Source organism: Bombus huntii, chromosome 14, assembly GCF_024542735.1.
Source record: "Bombus huntii isolate Logan2020A chromosome 14, iyBomHunt1.1, whole genome shotgun sequence".
Lineage (NCBI taxonomy): Eukaryota > Metazoa > Arthropoda > Insecta > Hymenoptera > Apidae > Bombus > Bombus huntii.
Window position 1 is genome coordinate 6,575,792 of NC_066251.1, and position 21,855 is coordinate 6,597,646.

General features: G+C 38.1%; 1 protein-coding gene across 3 annotated transcripts in view; it reads left to right on the plus strand.

Moving 5' to 3' along the window:
* Positions 1–21,855, plus strand: part of LOC126873345 (zinc finger protein 423 homolog) — a 136,238-nt gene that overhangs the window by 108,272 nt on the left and 6,111 nt on the right. Inside the window, exons 1-4 of one of the 3 annotated variants that reach the window (XM_050634105.1) lie at positions 4,607–5,882; positions 12,370–12,608; positions 16,067–16,141; positions 16,470–16,612. In XM_050634105.1, the coding sequence (XP_050490062.1) occupies positions 5,786–5,882; positions 12,370–12,608; positions 16,067–16,141; positions 16,470–16,612 (554 nt within the window). In that variant the 5' untranslated portion in view covers positions 4,607–5,785. Of the gene's footprint in view, positions 1–4,606; positions 5,883–12,369; positions 12,609–16,066; positions 16,142–16,469; positions 16,613–21,855 lie in introns of those variants that run through there. The other 2 variants (XM_050634103.1, XM_050634104.1) reach the window with 2 other exon arrangements.

Here is a 21,855-nt window from a genome sequence, read left to right on the forward strand (position 1 = left end):
GTTTGCAACGTGCGTTGTCCTCCTTACGCCTTTTCAGGCGGTCGTGATTTTGCGCGACTTCAACTCCTTCCGAATGATAGAAACCACGCTTCCTTCACTGATATTAACTTTCGAGCAGATTTCTCCGATCGTTACGCGTTCACCATGCTCCATCAGTTGCCGAACAGCTTCGATGTTCGCTGGCGTTACGCTTGTCTCGAACGTATCAGAAAACAGAAAACGCTTGTCCTCTCGATAATGTTTCATCCCCAAACTATAGTCGCGATCCACGCCAAATTTCCAAGACTTTTGTGCCGCCCAAACTCAGAGCAAAGGTTAGAACACAAGTTCAGAAACTTGATATAATTGCGCGTTATGCAACTGATTACGATGCTGCTTTTTCCCTCATTGTGTTAGCTGCCGAAGAAACGGTAAATAGAGTGCACGTGGAGTGGAAGATCTTCAAGACACGCCTACCTGAACTCCCACGCAGTCACATCTGGATAAGTGACACTGTGCAAACGCAATGTACCACACGCGAACCGGCTAATATTTAATCGAATTTCCTGCTAAATATTTGAAAAAAAAAAAAAGAAGGGAAACTATTCACATTGAACAAAAGTGCCCCAATTTACACGAGTCAACCCAATGTTATTAGTTGGTCAATTATCAGGCAAGAGAACTATAGTGCACATTGAAAGAAGTCGATATAAACGAGAGAATTGAGAGGTAAGCAGTCTCACGAGGGAGCATTGACAGCAACATACATGCATTTACGTGCGAATGACGTCGTTGGAAACGAAGACCACCTAATGTCACGATCGCAACGAGATAAATAATCGCGATGGGTGGGCGCCTCGCGCCTTTCCGTGCACGGGCTACGGGTTACAAGCACACCTTATGGGTCCCCGTAGGGAGTCGATCTCCTCTGTTGCTCCCATAAGGTGGTACAGAGCTCCAGCCGTGTGTGAGAATCCATTCCAGTCGATTTCACAGGGGTTGTAGGGGGCCTCTTCTCTCTCCACTTCGAATTTCGCTTTCTTTTCTTCGCCCTCTTTTTCCCCGGTGGGCTCTTCTACTTCTTTCTCCCTCTTCTTCTTCTCCTTTCTTTCTTTCTTTCTTTTTTTTTTCCTCTTCTGTTTCCAATACCAACGCGTTTTTGAAAGTCTCCGTGCGCATGCAGGATGTTTCTGAATTTATATACTGAAGTATAATAGTAAGAAGAGCGACGAATTGGAAAAAATACAGTAAACAATTATAAACTGAAAGCTGTTTGTATGATTTCGTCCTACAATATGGAACAAAACCGGGGACGAACAAAAATTCTCTTCTTTCAAAGTCTAGGAAAAATTAAAGTTTTTATTGTGTTGATATTTCCATCGAATGCTCGATGGATTTTCCTTTCTTCTTCATTGCTTCTGTTAATCCGTTAGGCACGCTATCCACTAACTTATTTAGAGTTTCGTTTTCAGTATCTGTCCACGCGAATTTTATTCTTTTCCTAAGTCGACAAATATTTTGTACATGTAACTTCTCCCGATCGTGAACTTTTCCTGCTGGAATTTCTCTCTGGTTCTCGGATCCAGAAGGATCAGGTTCAGATCAGGTCTCGATGCTAATAATAATTCTATTCCGAAATCTTGAAACCACTTTTTCGTAGTGGCGGCTGTACGAATAGGAGCATCGTCTTGTCGAGAAATTCTGTTCTCGTCTTCCATTTCAGTCATGAAAAGCAATAATTCGCTACGCAATATCCGCTGATATTTTGTAGCGTTCAATTTACCTTTTGCAAAAACAATTTCGCTTAACATATCCAGGCATGATTAGCGATTTCTTGGAAATATCGAACGCATAATACAGAAAATGTGCTTGCGTCTATAATAATACAAAACGGTGTAAGGCACTAGGCACGTGATAACATACAGAGAATAAAATAAAAGTATCTCTCGCTCGAGATTCGTGTTTACCGATGTAGAAATAATCTTGTTGTGAATATCTTCTGTCTCTTTTCCTCAAACACAAGATACAAATCTACGTTCAAATATAGAAAGAATTTTACGTTGATTTATTGTGTGTAATTGCACCACCCTGTGTATAGTTAAATACGAATCGGTTGGAAAGGCCCGATCAGGATCCCCGATAGGAGGCCCATTGGTCAACCTTGAAAATAGATTTCACAAGAATTATTCGTCGTGCTGCTTGTTCAATTAGACGGCGAAGTTATCAGCTCGTTAACTGTCGTTGGATATCGCTTCGAGGAAGTAAAATGTGTTTACTTTCGTTTAACATTCGGTTAATTTTTAATCAATTGGAATGTACAAGACGTTTTGTAACGCAGTTAAACGTTTTTCATAACGTCAAGAAATTTCCCTACAATTTATGGATACTAAATATTTTCTAATTTCCTTTGGCGCTTTCAGATCGGATTCTATCTTTCATTAGTGCCAAATCGTATAACGATTCTCAATTTTCCGAACTTTAAACTAAGTAAACGTTCTTCTTAAAAATCTTGGAAATATTTCTCGAAAGCAGTTTCGTATTTTTAAATCTGAACCTCCTGTGTCAAGATGATATTTTATTCTCTATCTTGCGGTATTCGTTACTGCAAAACATAATTTACAATTTACAAGTTATAATTACTTAAATCCACGGTAGATTATCGCAGATAACGTGAGACGAATTTACCTCGGATAATAAACTAATAGGAAAACTCTACTAGCGTTCATAAATCGTATAACGAAATCATAGAAAACATTTTGATAATTTGTAATTCTCTACGTGTATTTAGGTTTAATTAATTATTTCATCTTTATTTAATTATTAATTATTTAATATTTTAATAATTTACGCTTTCGTGCTGTCGGTGCTCAAATTTCGAACAGAGTGAAATTATGCTAAAGTTCAAAGTACGGATAAATCAACGGAGAAATCACTTTGACAGTAAAATTATGCAAAAATATGTGTAGATGCATAGCTGCGCAGAAACTTAACGCTAGATCTGGCAAACAACACGGACGTCCTCTCTAAATGGACACAAAGAGATTACTGTTAATTATATAGCACGAAATTACGCTGGCTCCGAATTTTTTCAAAATATAAGTTCCCTTGAAATTTCGCCTTCCCACTGTACGAGAAGAAACGAATAAGAGAATGGAAAATATGCCGCAAAGGGTTAATTAGCATACGAAGAAATACAACAAGATAAAAGAAATACAACAAAAAATGGAAAAGAGCAAGTATACGATGCAAGCTACGATGATTAGTCAGTGCTCTAGCGAAACTGAGGTCGAGGATCTTTATAAAAAGAGTATATTATAATTAAATTATAAAAGAGCTTTGACGATCTGCTAGAAAACGGTGATACATAGAAGTTAAAGAAAGTTAAGTGAGGAACTCGATGCAGTTAACGCGATCATATAAAATTCTACATAGAAATGTTGCACCTCCTAGAGATCTTCTGATAGCGGATGGTCGAAAGTTAAATTTAATCATAATTGGTTTATAACGATGATCTATTTTGTACTTAATGGTTGTCCAGTTTTGTAAGATAGGTAGCACAGAAATAGATGCTGTATTCCTTCAAGTAGGCTACTATGTTTGACTAATCGACAGTACCAGATTTCTGATACATATTCTATATGAAAGTACACCATATAATGCGTCTAAATTCCCAGTAAATCTTCAGCAAGTTTTGTATCCTCAAATCTCCTCTTCGCTACTATCGCTCTAAGCTTCTGCCACTTCAAAATCCTCTCAATTAAAATTTCAAACATATACGCCCAAGGCTCCCGAACAACCAATGATTCCCCTACCGCCGAAGCCATTAACACACACTATACTTCCATTATGAATCTACTTATTAAAACCGGCACTTCTCAGGCAAATCGCCAGTTCGTCCGTAAAAGACGCGAAAGAACCTCGCAACTTACTTACTGTGTGATGGATAGAACAGACGAGACAGAAGTTTAGGAGTATGGAATATCGAAGAATATGAATGATGTAACAGAATGTCGATATTCGCAACATACATACGAACCAGGATATAAATAAGGATGCAGATATGCGTACCACGACTAGCTTCGATTGGCTCGTCAAACAATCTGCAAAACCTACGAATAAAAATTCCAGCCAACCACCCCATCGACAAACCCATCAACGACCCCTCCACCGACTCAAACAGGAAATTCCTAATAACGAAGTCACGAAACTGCCTCAAAAGAGGACCGATAAGTGTATTAATCGACGTAAAAGGTAGATAAAAGGTTGAATATGAAAGTCAGAAGTTTGGAGTATGCTTGGAAATGCTGGATCCTGGCAGCATAAAAATTGCAAAGTATCAATGATGTAACAGAGAATATCGATATTGGCAGCATATATACGGACCAGGATATAAATAAGGATGCAGATATACGTATCACGACTGGCTTCGATTCGTTCATCAAAGAATCTGCAAACCTCGGTATAAAAATTCGATTCTCGGAAGCCAACCACCCCATCGGCAGACCCATCAACGACCCCTCCACTGACTCGAGCCGCAAATACTTAATGACCAAGTTAGCGATTGTCCTCGCAAGAGGTCTCAGGTATATTAGCCTGTGCAGAAAATGAATGAAAGGTTAAATAGGTGCGATAGATAGCCGGAAGGTGGGTGTACTCGTTAGTGTGCGATCCCGCCTACCGTCCAATGCGGTGGCTGGTTTCCCTGGGGACTCCCTAGCCTCTCACAGCCGGCTTTTGTCGTCGTCGTTGTCCCTTCTCTCCTTCCACGTACAGCCAGCACTCTTTCGCCTTCAGGAGGAGGACGTTGGTGCGTCGCTTTTGCATCGTGCGCGATAATAGTCACCACCGTGGGTTCACCGGTTAGTACGCGTTTATACACTCAACCGTGTTCCTCGAGCGGCTGGTCGCGCGAGACCAAGAGCCGATAGTCAGTCAGTCTTTCCGATCGAACAGTCGTGATCGGATCGATTTCTTCCTTCCAGTCAAGGATCGTCTTTCGCGTTCCGACCGCGATACTTCACGCCTGACGCTTATTCGCTAGCGTGTCCCGTTCTGCTGCCGTGGATTTTCCACTTACGTTCGAGTTTGCAGGATTTTTCGCAATTTACCAACGACGTTGGAAAATTTCCGAAAGTAAGCTAACGATCCATCGATATTTTTAGCATCGACTTTCGCGGGCATCGTCGTCGACTTTGATCCGTTCATAGATTATAATTAGCAATCGTGATTCGATATTGAACAGTCAGAGATGGAGGACAACTAGAGAATTGGCTGGAAGCGTGTTCGAATAACGTTGACGGAGTGAAGGAGAGTTGGTGGACTTGTACGGACAGAAGAACCGATCAATGTTGTTAATATCGACAGTCCCCTTGATTGCTATTTGGCTTTGCTTTGGTTTTATATTGCTGTCAGACTGAATAAACCAGAAAGGGGGAAAATCGTAGAAGTTGTTGAAAATCGTTGATCGACTCTGGAACAGTTGAGAAGAGAAGCGCAAGAGGAAGTGCAGTGAAAATTTAGTGCGACTGAAGACTTAATCAATGTTTTTCAATCTTCGCAAGTTTCCTATTGACTCGTGCATTGGTTATAATCAATTCTCGTTGATTTATTAACCAGTTATCGAGAGAACTGAAAAGAAGGGCACGATTGATTATTTTTGGAGCATTGGTAATAGAGATAAAGAAGTGCGATAAAGAGTAAGCTAATAAGAATCGAGAAAATGGATTGACAAATTGGTCGAGGGTGCTAAGATGATGGCGAATGAACTCGAGTACACGAGGGATGACTGAACAGGAAGAACACCAGGATGTTGTTTAAGGGAAACAGTTCGAGATTAGAGCTATTGATAGGAAAAATTCAGGCCCACAAAGAACCTTCTCGAGATGAACAAGCCAAATCGAAAGGTAGGACTCTTCGTGTTATATTTTATTAAATTATGGCACGAAAGTTTCATATCGTTTCTCAAATAAAGATAAAAATATGAAACAATGGCGTTCGTCGACAGGCAGTTTCGAGTCAATTTAACAAAAATCTAAATATTAACAATAAACGAGAAATATTCTTTACGAGCCACTTTTTCTGCGTTTCGTACAAGCGCGCTTCAATCAGTTCCCCTTCGTTTCACGCGTCTTCTCAATTTCAATCTGATCCGGTAATTGATCGTTAACTTCTACGTTATTAAGAGCATCTCACGATGACAACGCATCATCGACTGTCTGATAGAATTTTCTGAAAGCCTCGCTGTTGGAGAAGGCATACGTAATATCAATTTGACGCTGTTCAATTTAGACCTTAGAGAATGGGCATCATAGATCACAATTAGGAAAGTTGACATTTGCCATTATATATTAGTTGCCACATGTCACTCTTCTAATAAATCTCTAGATTACACCAAGATTTAGTATCGAAATTACAACAACTCTCCTTCCGTGGATTTTTTTATTTGCATTGAATTTTAGGGAACCAGTTACTTTTATTGTACTATGCGATTTTTAATATATAACAAGAGGGTGGTTTATTCTGAGAATTTTCGCAATTTTGGTGGCAAATTGTAATGATTAGAGTAATTAGATTATCGGAATTCTAAGCTTTTAGGCTAATCACATACCATAATCGGATACATTAAACTTTCAATTGGGAGGTGAAATAATAGATTATCAAACTCTGAAATTGTAGAAGAGTTCGGTAGTATGAGGTATAAATATCTCAACGTTCTAGCAGGATCTAAATAAATCATAGCAATTTATTTAACGAGATTTTACTTAAAGATAGAATCAACGATTTGTAAATATCTCGATATTCTAAGATCATTCACGAACAATAATCGATCTTCAAATTTTTAATTAGTATTGCATACTACGTATCGGCAACATTCCATTACTCCTGAATTTTGAAAAATTCCAATATCCAGACGCAATAATTGATCATCAGATTTCTAAATGAACTTCGAACGATCGACTGTCAAAGTGCAAATATTCTGTAGCAGCCAGTCGCAGTAAACGATTATCGAATTTCTAATTAAGTATGCGTATGTATTTCCAATTAATGAACTATTGAAATCTCAATATATTGAAAGAATTCAATGTTTCGACAGGATCATTCGTAAGATCGATGAGAATATAATATTCGAAAAAACCATAATTGGAATAATCGATCAGTAAACTAGTTTCTAACTAGGGGTTGAATTAATTTACTACCAAAATCGAAATTAATGAATCGATACCGAAATTTTGAATCTCAAATAATCTATCTATTAAAATTTCTTCGTTAGAAATCAAATTAATCTCCACCTATGAAATTAAAGCACCCTAAAAAAAAATTCCAATTATCAATCACCCTAATAAAATACTCGATGCTCGAATCGGCGACGTCTCACTAACAGCAATTCGTAAATAACTCAATCTTCGCAATAACGAATCGTCAAAATTTCATGTCGAATAATAGATTCAAATTACCAAAACCCTAATGAACCGGTTATTGGAATCTATCTGTGATCGACGATCAAACGTACAACGAACGTCAATGAAAAAATCCGCGCAAACCACTGGCACTGGTCTGACGAGAGGAGGGCTGTCAGAGGTTCGCGTGCTAACATAAGTCACAATTAACAAAGGCGTTAAGTCGGCCCCCTATTAATAAGCGTGGTCGAAGCATCCTATAAATAGCGACGGGCACGAGGTGACAACATTATACGCGGCCACATGCGACCACAAGGGAGGCTGTATGGGCTCGCACTAACACTTGGACAAGATAAAAACACAATGCAATACGGCTGGCATCGGCAGGTCGCAGAAAAGAGCTGCCAGTGTTAAGTGCGACTATTTTCGCGTCGATGACACATCGCCGCTGATTGGACGGAATCGAGATTCTAAATAAAACCCCCTTCGAATCCTCCAACAAGCCTTCGCGTCCTTGCTTCTACTCGTTTTCACGTTATCGTCCCCCATTTTCCACCGGAATTCGTAAACTCTCGCATCTTCTTCTCGATCACTCATCGATCCGCGATCTTCTTTAGAGCGTTCATCGCCAGCTTTGAGAAACGCTGTTCTCACATTTTTTCAACATTGCTCTTTCCATTGAATTCGAACATTGAATTTGTTGAATTTCGTGGCCAGTTTCATCGCAGCTTAAACTTGGGGAGAAAAGTTACTTCAGACAATTGGAGTTCTTAGTTTATCGTTCAGACAAGTGACTTTTGTTCCGATTTTGTATCCGAATGGATTCCTCATTTAATGGGAGGCAAAGAGAGATAATTGCAACCCTTCGGCTTGAAAAATCCTTTCAACCCTTCAGTGCGAGCTCGTGAATGAAAGAGCATACGGTAGAACCGACTGGGGGACGAACAGTTCGTATGATGGTTATCCTTGTTATGTAGGTCAGTTTTCGTTCATGATAGAAGTTGTCGTTTAAACGAGTAAATTTAGACGACAAGAGTTCCATTGGTCGGATACTTGCTAAGATTTCGTTGCAATAAATGCAGTTCTAATCTCTAATACAATAATCTTTGTGTTAAATACATTTCCCAGATGTATGTCCTATACGAACGTTAGACTCTTCTCTAGAGGATAATGATGACCAAAGTAAATTTGGAATTGTCATTCGTTTTAGATTAACGTTACCTGCACTCTTCTCGTAAAAATCAGAAAATCTGTTACGAAATGTAATTTTCGCTTTATAAGCCCCCGACTTCGTTTCGCGCTCTTTTAGCAATTAGGGATGTTCGAAAGGAAGCAATGTTCTTCGAATATTTTCCAAGTTTCTCGGCTCGCTTCTCTGTGAATTTTAACAGTTTTTTAGTGAATTTTGAACTATTGATTAATGAATCATTTTAATAGTAGACGTTAGTAGGATCTTCAACTCAATAAAAATATAATTTTCAGAATTTATAAAATACGTAAAACGCACCAACTGCAACAAGGGTAAAGATCGTGAACGTTTCTTTGCAAAATAACCTGCGTCTGCAACAACTTTTAGTTGAAAAGGTAATACGCATTAGAATTCACCCTTTTGAAAGATGGGTCTTTGAAAGATTTCGAAGAACGATCGGAGCTTTCCATGAATGGGCTGACGAAAGGCTTGATCCTGATTTGTTGGCAATCGAAGCCAAATTGTTGACGACGACGGGGTCAGCTGGGTGCTTTCGTACGCTCGATCGGCAGCTCGGTTTATATTTATTGCGTGCTCACCCGATCTGCTGCGTCTCTTTTTCTGCAAGAAGAGGCGCGCGTGAGTCATGCTGGATGCCGCCAATTGGGCGAGTGCCTCGATCCCATACCCACGTTGCACAATTGCAGGGACACCTGATTTTTCACGAGATCCACGATTGCAATCGATCGATCTTACTGAGAAATCATCGATATTACTGTGAAACTCCAAAGAAAAACCCTACTGCAATAAGTATTTACATTGCGAATTGCCACGAATAGGCAGACGAGAATGAAATAATTTTAGCAGAAATATTCGGAAAATTATGAATATAGCAGAGTAACAAAGATTAAATTTAAACAATTAAGCGTAGATTAACTAGAGTATAATTAAGAGTATGTTTAAATATATATGTAACAATCTAGCATATATTAAGGTCAAATGAGAATGTGAATGAGAAATCTATGTACATCAATCTCATCTCGTAGCCGCAAAGCAAAATAATATATACATATATAGTAGAGTAACATAAAAATTTGTAGATACAAAAATCTGGAAACATAGATACGGAATGTCAAGAATAAAAAAGATTTAATAACATCAACATTTAATTGAGAAGTTTGGCAAAACAGAAAATGAGAGCTTAAAGTACTCAAGAACTACACAATCCAGCAAATCTGCGATTCAACAATCAAAAACGCAAACTTCGATCACTGCAACCGCCCCTCCTCGTTGTCAGCCTAACTTTCAAATCCCTCAACGCCCTTTGCGCTTCCTTCTAATTCCTCCAAGAATCTTCTAGACTCTAGATCATCCATGTAAAAATCTTGCTGATCGTCGTTTAAGCAATCATCCAACATCGCGTAAGTTTCTACGCGATCGCAGAAGGCTAGAAAGGGGGAAAAACGTGAAGGCCGCGTGGGTGGAGGATGCGACCCATTTAAACGAATCCACGTCCGTGATCCGATCTCGTTGGGTGTCTCTCATCGCGTTCGTGTTTCAAAGCGAGCAAGAGACGGCGGGATTCCGCAAAATCTCTTAAATCCAGTGGTGGGTGTCGGATCCAGCGTGTGGACTGGGCAAATGAGGAAACGGCCAACTAGCCGAGTCATTTCCACCGTTTACCAGGGCCACTTTGCTCTATCCGACCCGGTGGGAGTCTTCTTCATTCCTGGCAATTATTAATTATTCGATTCGCCTCGTCCGGATGTCTCCTTTGTCACCGGTTTTCTCTTTCTACGACGCGTTTCTCTTTTTTTTTTTCTTTACTTCTTTACACTCTATTTTATCGAGAATTCTACTACCTTTGAGAATTCTACCAACTATCAATATTTATGGTCAATATTTCGAAGTTCTGAAACGTTCTCGATGATATTAACAATGTGTGATTTAATGATAACAATGTGTTGACGATTATATATCTTTTTTCTACGTTAGTTTTTTAGTAATTTTTAATTATGTTGAGAAATATTGACGATAAATATTGAACGGCCTGAACTCACCTTTGGAGTCTAATTTTGCCAATGATAATTGGAAAACAGATGTATGGGTAACCAAACGTATTAATTACGTTATTTAAAGCTACGAATTTGTTATATGCTTCCAAATATACAATGGTGTCGCATCTAACTCTGCCGCTCTTAATTGCTCTCTTAATCGTCATGATAGAAAAAAATTCAATATCAAAGGATATATAAGGGATATATAAGGGATGTCAAGGGATATATATATGTATATGTTAGAAGCGCTATATATATAATTTCCCAATATCCATATCATATAAATCTCTATAATTTAGAATTCCTTGGAATTTTCACCTATTCTGGATTAATTAAACTATACTAATTACTATAATTATACAAATTATATCAATTAAATTATCTTATTTATATTCTCGAAATATTTTCCGAAAGAATCGAATAGATAAGGGTCTGAAATAAAGCCAAATACATAGGCACCGACAAATTGTCTCGAGAAAACGATCTCCGTCCTCGCGAAGCAACTTGAACAAGCGTGTACCTGCATGAGCCGTATGAACATTGGATAACAGGGTGATACAGGGATAAAGAAGAGAGGAGGCAAAGCCCGAGTAGAGAATTCCCGCGAGGAATGTGCTTTTCTTCTATCAAAAGGACAAGAGGACCAGTCTTCTCGCGGAGGATGAACGACGAAGCTTCTTGACGACGTTCACGGGTTAATGGTACCAGTTTCACCGCATACTCGTTACGAAAACGATATAAAGAGACACGTAACGGGCGAGCTAAGGTCAGCCAGACCTCTTGTAATATTCCTACGCGTGTTCGAGTTCGTAAGGTCATTTATGGGACAGGTCCGTCTTACGACATTTATAAACCTGTTCCCCGAAAAGGATCGCTTTATACGAATATTTGCCACTGTTGTTCCGTGTGCATGAAAGATCGACGCTGTTCTTTGATCGACACTTTGTTGACTGCAAACCGAGAAGTTCTTTGGTCGTTTGGTCTCGGTATCTTGGCTCTTAGATTTTGGTTCCTTGGTTTCTTAGGCCTGGGCTTCTCCCTTTCTTCATCTTCGTTCCTCGGTTTCCTGACTTTTGGCATTTACAACGTCAAAAGTTTGACATCACTGCTGCGAATTCGGTTGCTAATTTAAATAAAATCAATCCTTTTGGGGACAGAACGTTTTATCGATTATTAATAATATAAGCACAGTTGTTTGATGACATTTCTGTAAAAAAAAAAAAAAAAGTATAATGTACCAATGTCAGAAGATCAGTTTTATCAAAAGCAGATCTATTTATCGTTTAATTAGTAACTTAATGTTACTCTTTAATTGATGATAAATGTGTAAATTTAGAAAGTTTCATCCTTCAACTATGACTTGTCTAGAAAAATGTAAAATTATCAATGATATATAATTATATTCATAAGAAGGATATATTTATCTATAGGAATTTTACCATGCTATTTCAACAACAAAATGAGAAATAAAACAAACGCTAAAATTCTTTTCCCACTTTCTATGCTGATTTAATATTATACTATTCCCTCCTCTTCTTTACTATATTGATACAAATGGCTATCCCCGTCCGTCCACCATGAAACGAGCAAGCATTTATATCTCTTACACGTCACAATTTCTTCTCATTTCCCATATCCACCAAATAATATAATATAAAATACGTCATATTTGTTATACTCTTGTGAAATTATTTCCATCGATTGAACTTGAACGATTTTTGGAAGGAAATTTTGCTTTGAATTGCAGAGGCCTTGGGCACCGGAAGTTCGTCATGGCAGAGCGAGGATGGCGGTGCAAACTCGCGACGTGGCGGAGAGACGCCGTCTTCTTGTGCGACGCCGACATCGGCGAGCTTCCCGTCGGAGCCCGAGGTCGACGCCGACGTTGGTGTCAACGCCGACGGAACCAACGCTACCGCACCTTATCCTTGTCAATTCTGTGACCGCACATTTCCTCGACTTAGCTACCTGAAGAAGCACGAACAGGTACCTTGAATTTTTCTTTTCATTTTCCAAGTTTCCAAGACTTCTTCGATCATGAGTAGGTATATTTGAGCATCTTAGAAACCGGTTAGATCGATGAATTTTATATTCTTTATAAAATTATCGATTTCATATTATCCAGGTACCTAAGGAAACACGAATATCAATATCCATGATTATTCGTTCTTTCTTTTTCTTTTCTTTTCACTGTAAAATTTTTCATAATGTTTTCGATTATGAATAGCTATTGTCGAGTATTATTACTTGTTCCTCGACTGACGTCGAGCCAACGATCGCGTCAGTATAATTATTATTATTATTATTTGTTAAAACTTGTTACTACTTTGTTAAAACAGTTATTATTTGTTAGAACTTGAGGCATTTGCCGGCTTAACTATTCCAAGAGATTTTAAGTATGAAGATTTAAATATACCTACTCCTAATGTAGCCCTAGCTAATCCCTTTTCGTGTTGTATTACGTTTCATTGTAGTTGTTTTATTGTTGGTTTCATCACGTTCAGATCTGATGTATCAGTTACAGTGGCTGATCACTCTCATATTATTTGTGAAAGGTAAACTTCGGCGTCGGCAATTTATCAGGATTTAACGTAATTGAAATTAAATGATTAACGAATAAAGGACTAACAAATCTCAGATATACGTGTAGCGCAACCTATCTATAAGTGGGCGTGAGGTACAAGCGTAATATGACGCGGGAATACAATTAAATACAGAGTTGGTTATTGCATAATTTAAAAAATGGAAAGAAATTCGTGGCTTGAGTTCCCTATAAAATTTATAATGTCTGGAACTTGCCATAATTGCAATAAGACTCTAAACTCACTCGGATTTTCTACTTGCAAACAATGCAGGGGCTTCTATCCCACCCATCGAATATTATTTTACAAATTCTAAATTATCGTCTTAATTGTCCCAACAACTCTGCTCTGATTCAATTTAACGATTCGTTGTTTTCTGTGTCGAACCCATGTTGCCGCCAACGATTGCACGAATCTCATTTACAAACAGGCAGTATAACTATGTACCTATACAAGCCAATTTGCATACCCGCCAACTCGATCTTTTTCGATTGTTTTTCCCCCTCGTTTTGAAACCATTTAAGGTCTTTGTCAGGCATTCCTTCCTTTTTGCGCGTTCACCTTCCGTGCGTATTATATTCGCCCGTTTCTTATTTCTCTATGAAGCTTCTCAAAGGGTATGTCACTCGTAAGAAACAGATAATCGATTAAAAATGAATGAAAAACAAATAAAATAAATTCGAACGTTCATTCTTAAAAGAAACATCTATCTCGAAAAGATTAACTGCTGAGTCGAGAGCATCTTGGAAACCGGAAGTAACTGAACGTTCGGACGTTCCAAGCGTGTAAGACGCGTGGCCTCTTCGGATTTTTCTGTTTTGCATGGCGGTGGTATTAGGAGTAGCGCGACTCTTCCGCGTCTGAGTCGACGTCGGCGGGTCATCGTCGGGTCAAAATCTGTTCCATGGCCCATAACAGGTTGTACCGGTCAGGTTTGCTCCGTTCAGGTGGTTCTCCATGCTTCGGCTTCTCCTCTACGCTTTTCAAGCCTCGATAAAAGCCGCTTCCACATACGCGAGCTGAATCGCGCTTCGCTTCCAGCGCAGATACGAGCCGGATAGCGGAGATAAATTTCGTTCAGCGGCTATGAAATCTTCCTGCGTTGCCTCCGGCATTCTTCCTCTTTGTCTCTCGTTTCTACGAGACCACGGAAGTCGTACGATTGGTCGGATTAGAACATTTTTTATAATCGCGCGGCATACCACTGGGAATGTTGAAATTTTCGCAATTTTTATTCTTTTCTTTGTTAACGTACGAGTGGATTGATATACAGTACGTAGTAAGGTTGAAGGATCGCTAAATTTCGAGCGAAAAATTGTCGACGCTTGAACAACCGCAGTTTCGTGAAAAAGAAATCGTACACACAGTCTCGTTTCAAAGAGCAAAGCCTCTGCTTCAACATACTTTGCGACGCTTGTTTTCCGTTTCTCGATGACCCCTTCTTTCGCGAAACCGAGCCAAAAAAGTGAAGTTGCTCTCTTTCTTCTCAAATTTTTGCTAATCCGAACGAGTTCTACGGAGTGCAACGAATTTTTGGTTTCTTCTGTAACTGAAGACCGCGCGTAGAAAACACCGTACGTGCCAAGAAACAAGCGAATTAGTTGGACCATGTTGTACCTTTTTAATATTGTATTTAGAACAGGTGATCGGAATATGTTAAATGGAGTTTAAAAAAGTCGTATTTGGATCAGTTCTGTCGATGTAGTAGGACTATGTCCAATTTGTATGGCCTATTCTTAATCGAGTAACTTGATCTTTTCTGTAAGGCCGGATTCGCGTCATTTATACTTTTACAGAATTTGCGTAGCTCAGTGGATCGTGAATTTTTCCATTCTTGTAGATCTTCTTGTAGATCTTGTAGATATTCTTGTAGATCTCCGCAGAACATAGATTCGCGATTTATTGCACATTCAATGGAACCAGCTTCGCTGTTGAGTCAGTTTCCTCGTTACCTTCGACAGAAACACAAGATGATGATGTCATTGAGAAATACAAAACTTCTTTTTCCGCGCGTTTCAGTATCACGTCCATTTCAATAACGTAGCAGATTATTTTGTTACTGAATTATTGCATCTCGAAATTTCGTAAAGCTAACACGGCCGACACGGTTTGGGCTCAGAACGTTGTAATTTGCCGCGTGTGACATTTTTTACATCTTCTATATTTTTCACGTTCTTTGCTATGACTTGAGAACATTTAAATCCTAGCATACAAACGTCTATTAATCTCGTCGTATCTCAAAATTAGTTTTATCGGAAAGAAATCACGTTTCCCTTTTTTGGGCAGCTGTTAAAATCCACGTTAGGCGTTCCGTATTAGGCGCAGTTACTCTGAAACAGCATGCCGACATTAATACAATGTTACGGATTCCCGAGAACCGAGATCTATCTCATTACTTTTTACGCACACCTCGTAATACGAACTTTCAAATTTTATCCAAATCCCTCATATTTCCTTGCTCGCATCCAAGAACCTCGTGAACGTCACGATACAGAGGTCTTCAAGAAGAAGGCGATCGCTTCGCCCTTCCGTCCGGAATTGTCTCTTCAAAGGAGCCGACGGCTCGAAAGTCGTACGTGCCGAGGTTATTTCGTTGGACGAAGACCGACTCGAGAAACAAAAAGGACAAAAAGATAGGGAAAAAAGAAAAGGAGAGCATAAAAAGAACTGTACAAAGAGAATGACCCGGCCCGTTCGCGATCATATCGGTCACACCGATCTACCTGGGTGACAACCACCGCGGGGAATTCCTCGACGAGCAACTTTCTTGCCCGTCAATTCTTTTGCTCTTCGAACCGCCAGCAAAGAATCCCTGATGAGTCGTGTTATTATTTTCTATCATATTGCCAATTTAATTTACAGCGTCACTTTGATCAACTTCATCGAGGATTGATATTAGCTCTTCACGGTTCGATGTCCAGTGTAATTTCTATTCTGGTAAGCTCAATGTCCAGTGTAACTGCTATTCCGGTAAGTCCAATGTCCACTCTGCCTGGACAATGATTTTATTTTAGTAGGTTCGGTGTTGCTGGACAAAGATCTTTTTTCACATAAGTCCAGTGCCCGTTTAAACGTGGTTTAAGCTACGTCGTGTTTGATCTGATTTTAAATGAGAAAAATACAATTAGCAATGTTCGATTAGAAAAGTCTCGTATAAAATAAGTTAGTAGAAGTTCGATTGAAAAAGGGGGGAAATTTGAAAGATGTTTCGTCATTGTCTCACGTGTAATATTAAAACTTTCGATTCCCTCTTTTGATGTCGCAGAGCCACGGAGATCAAATGCCATACAAATGCAACTGGTGTGCCAGATTGTTCAAACATAAACGCAGTAGAGATCGACACGTGAAACTTCATACAGGAGACCGAAGATATCGATGCACGCACTGCGACGCTGCTTTCTCCAGAAGGTAAGTGCGCATAGAAGTCTCTGCGGCATTTAACTTGCACGGTAAGTAGACTGCGGATTTTTATGCGTTATGGGAAATTCGAAAGTGTAAAAATGCACAGAACGCGTATGATAATATACAAGATACCCAAAGTATACTGTACGTTATAATATTTAATGATCGAAATAAGTTCTCGATTAGATTCCATTCCTTTGGCTATAGGGCCGAAAATATGAATTTGCATAAACATCCGCTGTCTAACAACGATCATCTCTCAAGGATAATTTCCGATCTCCGAGCAATTGATTCGTCCTTAAAAGGCTTCATCGTTCCTCATTCTAATTATTCGCGAACTGGTTCACGTTTCAATTTGCTAGATTCGGAAACGGTTTATCGTTTAGACTTGCGTATATTTTTAGATCTTATTACGGTTATTTATTTTCGTTAATATCAGAAGAAACCTTTTATCTTGATGTATTAAATATACACGTTGAAAATTGCCAAAAGCCGATTGCTTATTTTCATTCGGTAACACGAAATAGTCCGTTGCAAGAATAAGTGGCATAATCACGGCTGGCTTTTCTTCTTTGTCAAGATGCTAGAAACTGTCGAATCAACGAATGACCCTAACAGTCCATGGGCAATGTATAACAAACAAATATAAAGAAAAGAAAACTGAAAAGTACTTTCCATTGAAACAGCGGTGGACCCCTCGAATTTCAAGAATTATAATAAGCCATTGATAACCATCGTGTGAAGAGATAATAAAGTATAGCCGATAGAAATGAAGCTATGTTTTTTTCAAAACCAGAAATCTTTGCGCATTAAAAATAATAAGTTTATTCCTTTTAGGTATAAGCATTTTATTAGGCCCCTGAAACGAGAGACTCTTATTTTCCCCAACAAACTATAAACTATAAACCATTAATGGAATAACTCTATCTTTCTATTTTTCTGGGAGTACACTTCTTCTTTAGAATAATCTATACCATTTATTCGTTTTACAGCCTTTTCGTACCTCTTTTGTATTTCTGTCGCACTTCTTTCGTACCTTACTTTCTGTACCATACTTCTTATACTTCGTTCGATCGTATACCGTTAATCCTCGAACTAAATCTACTCGATTATGATTATCTCAAATTATGAAGAGTTGGTAAGTTTTTTACGCAGTATGGTTGAAACTCGTAAGAAAATTTCACGCGACTCCTAATTCCAAGGGTTGATAAAATTCCTAAAGATAAATCGACGTACGCAACGCTAAACAACGATACGTATCCTCGTTAATCTAATCCAAAAGAGACAGAAAACCGGAAAGGCAAGTGGAAACGAAAGTCGTGCGAAGGCCGATATTCCGGGGGACCGATCCATCGTTTGACAAATGAATAATGATCAAGCGACGACCGCGGCCCCGGCTGGCATTAGTCAAGCTTACTCTCTTACGTGACTCTTTCTGTTCCACCCCCTTTTCTCTCCCCTGCCCTCCTCCCTCGTTCGTTTCGTGCCGCCCCAAACGGCCTCTTTTCCTCTATCTTTATTTCTCCCTTTTCTCTCGCGTTCACTCGCGAGGTTATTGAAATGCTAAGCTGGTATAACCCGACTGGAGACCCGCAAGGGTGGCGAGCACACGCACCTTTTCGTCCTTTAAGTGTCGTCCACATGCTCTCTCTCTCTCTCTCTCTCTCTCTCTCTCTATTTCTCTTCCTCTTTCTCTTTCGAATACATGGCCGTGATCATATACATATACATAGAACGAACGAATGGTGAATACAAGAAGAGAAGGGCCCCCCCGTTCCTCTGTGCGTCTCCACCAGGTGAGTGGACAGGTAGGCGCATAGGTGTTACGGGACAACAGGTAGAACATTAGTCAAGTGCCTGGTTGCTGCTCGTCCACCGACGCGCTTCGTACACTTATGTCGCGGTCACGACTTCTGTCAAATAGGCTTTTTCCTACGAGTTAATCCTGCTACTTTCTCCCCCAGATAGTTTCCAGTCAATTATTATTATCGTTTATCTATTAAGATGTAATCAAGTGCCTCGATGCTGTCCATTCGTCGATGCACTTCGTGCAGTTATGCCGCGGTCATGGATCGATCGCTTAGATAAGCTTCTTCTTCGGAGTTAATCCTGTTACGTTCTTTCTGACTCATTCGCGAGCTAGTTATTGTTATTATTATTGTTTATTTATTTATTTAGGAATCACAGAATGGGACTTGACTTTTTTTACAAAATATATCGGATTGAACAGGAAGTTGAAAAGTCCAAGTTGAAAAACGTGTTTTCTCTTTTACGTATACTATTTTCAATCTGTGTACCATTGTTGCCATTTCAATGACTTTTCGCCATTTTTGCGATAACTTTACTAACTTTCGCTATACATAAGCGAAATGTCACAAGCTACGAAATTAACGCTAACGTAACGATTGTCTAAATATTTGAACCGCTTCGGGGAATTTTCTGTAGATTTAGTTTAAAAGAAGATATAGAGTCGCGAAGAAAGTTTTCCAAATCTTGGAAAACTGGTGATAACATAGGTATATTCAAAACGAGAAGTATATAGCAGATGTGTGGACGTACGAGGATGTTTGACCTTTCCTTTTTTTATTGGGCGTTTATTGCCGAAATTTAATTACAATGGTACATCTTGAATTTTATTATTGTCTATGCTCTAGCAACTAATAATAATAATTTCACTTAACTTAAATCTGTTTATATAATCTGTTAACGTTAAAAAGTATCTTCAGTTTGGACGAAATACGAAAGAAGAAAGTCTCACGAGTGTGTACAATTTCTCATTTCAATCTTATGTTAAGAAGATATTTACGATATTACAGATTCTTTCTGTTTGTTAAAACTAGAACAAGTTTAAAATACAGTTACGAATTACAATCAATGCAATTTTGAAGCACAAGATTGCCGATTCAGACGTCTTAGAACATTTATCGGATTACTTATTGATTTATTAAATGAAAATATTAATATAATAAGAAAATCAACATCGAGTTTGTATTTTTTCATAGCCAGAAAAACACAACTTTAAGAGGAAATTTAATCTTTTCCAAACTCCAATTCTTTCCATTCGAAGGGAGAAATATTTTGTTCGTTGTATATTCAGTTTTATTTTAATATTATGACAAACCTAAACATAGAGTTGTGATCATAATTATTCACAGCACCTGCATATATCATACGAAAAAGTTTTAAATAGTAATATAATAAGAAAATCAACATCGAGTTTGTATTTTTTCATAGCCAGAAAAACACAACTTTAAGAGGAAATTTAATCTTTTCCAAACTCCAATTCTTTCCATTCGAAAGGAGAAATATTTTGTTCGTTGTAAATTCAGTTTTATTTTAATATTATGACAAACCTAAACATAGAGTTGTGATCATAATTATTCACAGCACCTGCATATATCGTACGAAAGAGTTTTAAATAGTAATATAATAAGAAAATCAACATCGAGTTTGTATTTTTTCATAGCCAGAAAAACACAACTTTAAGAGGAAATTTAATCTTTTCCAAACTCCAATTCTTTCCATTCGAAAGGAGAAATATTTTGTTCGTTGTAAATTCAGTTTTATTTTAATATTATGACAAACCTAAACATAGAGTTGTGATCATAATTATTCACAGCACCTGCATATATCGTACGAAAAAGTTGTAAAATTTGTTACAAATAATATCATCAGCATTGCAAGCCGTAATGCTGAAAAGAAGAAAATTACGGTGAAAGCAACGACGAGAAGCCTCCTTATTTTGAAATCAATTCTCATTTTGAAATTAATTCGAAACCATGGCATTACAATGAAAGCACTTACGATTACATGGTTTGATGAGGCACAAACCAAGAATATAATTCAACGCAATTCGATATAATTTAACGTAATTCGATATATTAACAAAATCTGATTTACAAGTACAGAAGTTACAATTTCCAGAAAAAAGAGGGATGTTTCGTGTTTTAAATTCGCAGTGTTCGGATACCGATATTTTACAAGGGGTATTATAGCGTTTTTCTTTAATCTGACGAGGGATGAAAATAAAAAGTCGTAACAAAGACTTAGCCTGTCAGCCATTATTACAATCGCATTGCTGGATCTTTACGCCACATCTCTATTCGTTCTCCGGCTCGACGGTCGGCTTGGGTGACCCAACAAAAGGGTGAAAACCCCTGTGGTTCTTACATAGATGCCGCAGCCACGAGAGATCTGAATACGGCCATCGAGATCGATCAATATATACGCCCGGCCTGCTCTTATCACTAGATCATCTGTCGTAAGTGGAAAATAAAATCAATCTTCTCTCTTCTAATTTGACGAAAATTATTCTAACGTCTGATATTCAGGTACTCTAAATATATTAGTATATGTCAACTGATTCGATGTCTTTTTAAAGAAAATACAAATTTTATGCGTGTATCGCGGAATATTAAATTTACCATTAAAATTTTCAATAAAAAATCTCACTGTTATCGACCATTAACAACAGAGTTCTGATCATACGATTTGATCAGTTTTAGTATCAATGCAATGTTTTCAAATTCTGATCATGTGAAATAGTTGACTGCGTATTAGTAAAAATCCTGTTCTTCGTTGAATTTATTCCAGATTTATGATACTAGATTTATATTACATTTATAATACCTTCATATTGAATTATCTTTCCTTGGATATTATTTTGCAACGTTTCGATTTTTCTACATAGCTTTTCAATCTGAGCCACATAATTCTTCCAACACGAGTAACTGAGTAGAGTTAGGTTCTTTTTTCAAATGAAGACACCTCTTCATCGCCACTTTCGCTTACTATCTCCATTTTTATAGAAGTAGTATAGTTATCGTCTTTATCGTAATGATCTCATCTCAATCATTACATCAGATAATGGATTATTTTCAATATCGTATCTTCGTCTTTTAATGTCTGCTTTAATTGTCACTTTTCCAACATCGTGTACTCTTCTTAATTCTATTCCACTTAAGCTACTTTCGAGTTTTTTAATCGCGTCGTATTTCGTTTTGACAGTTATTAATTACTATTAATTTCGTACTAAATTCTTATAGTCAAAATTCACTCGATCGAATAACAGAAAGAATACATCGCGCTAGTAAAATATATGCATATTTGAAACGTAAAAAGACATCGATGATTTACCATTATATATTACAATTTACAATTACAATAAACGTTAATAATACAATTAGAATAAATGTTGGTACAAAGGAAGCTCTACTATATTAAGAGTAAACAGTAATTAATATATTTGT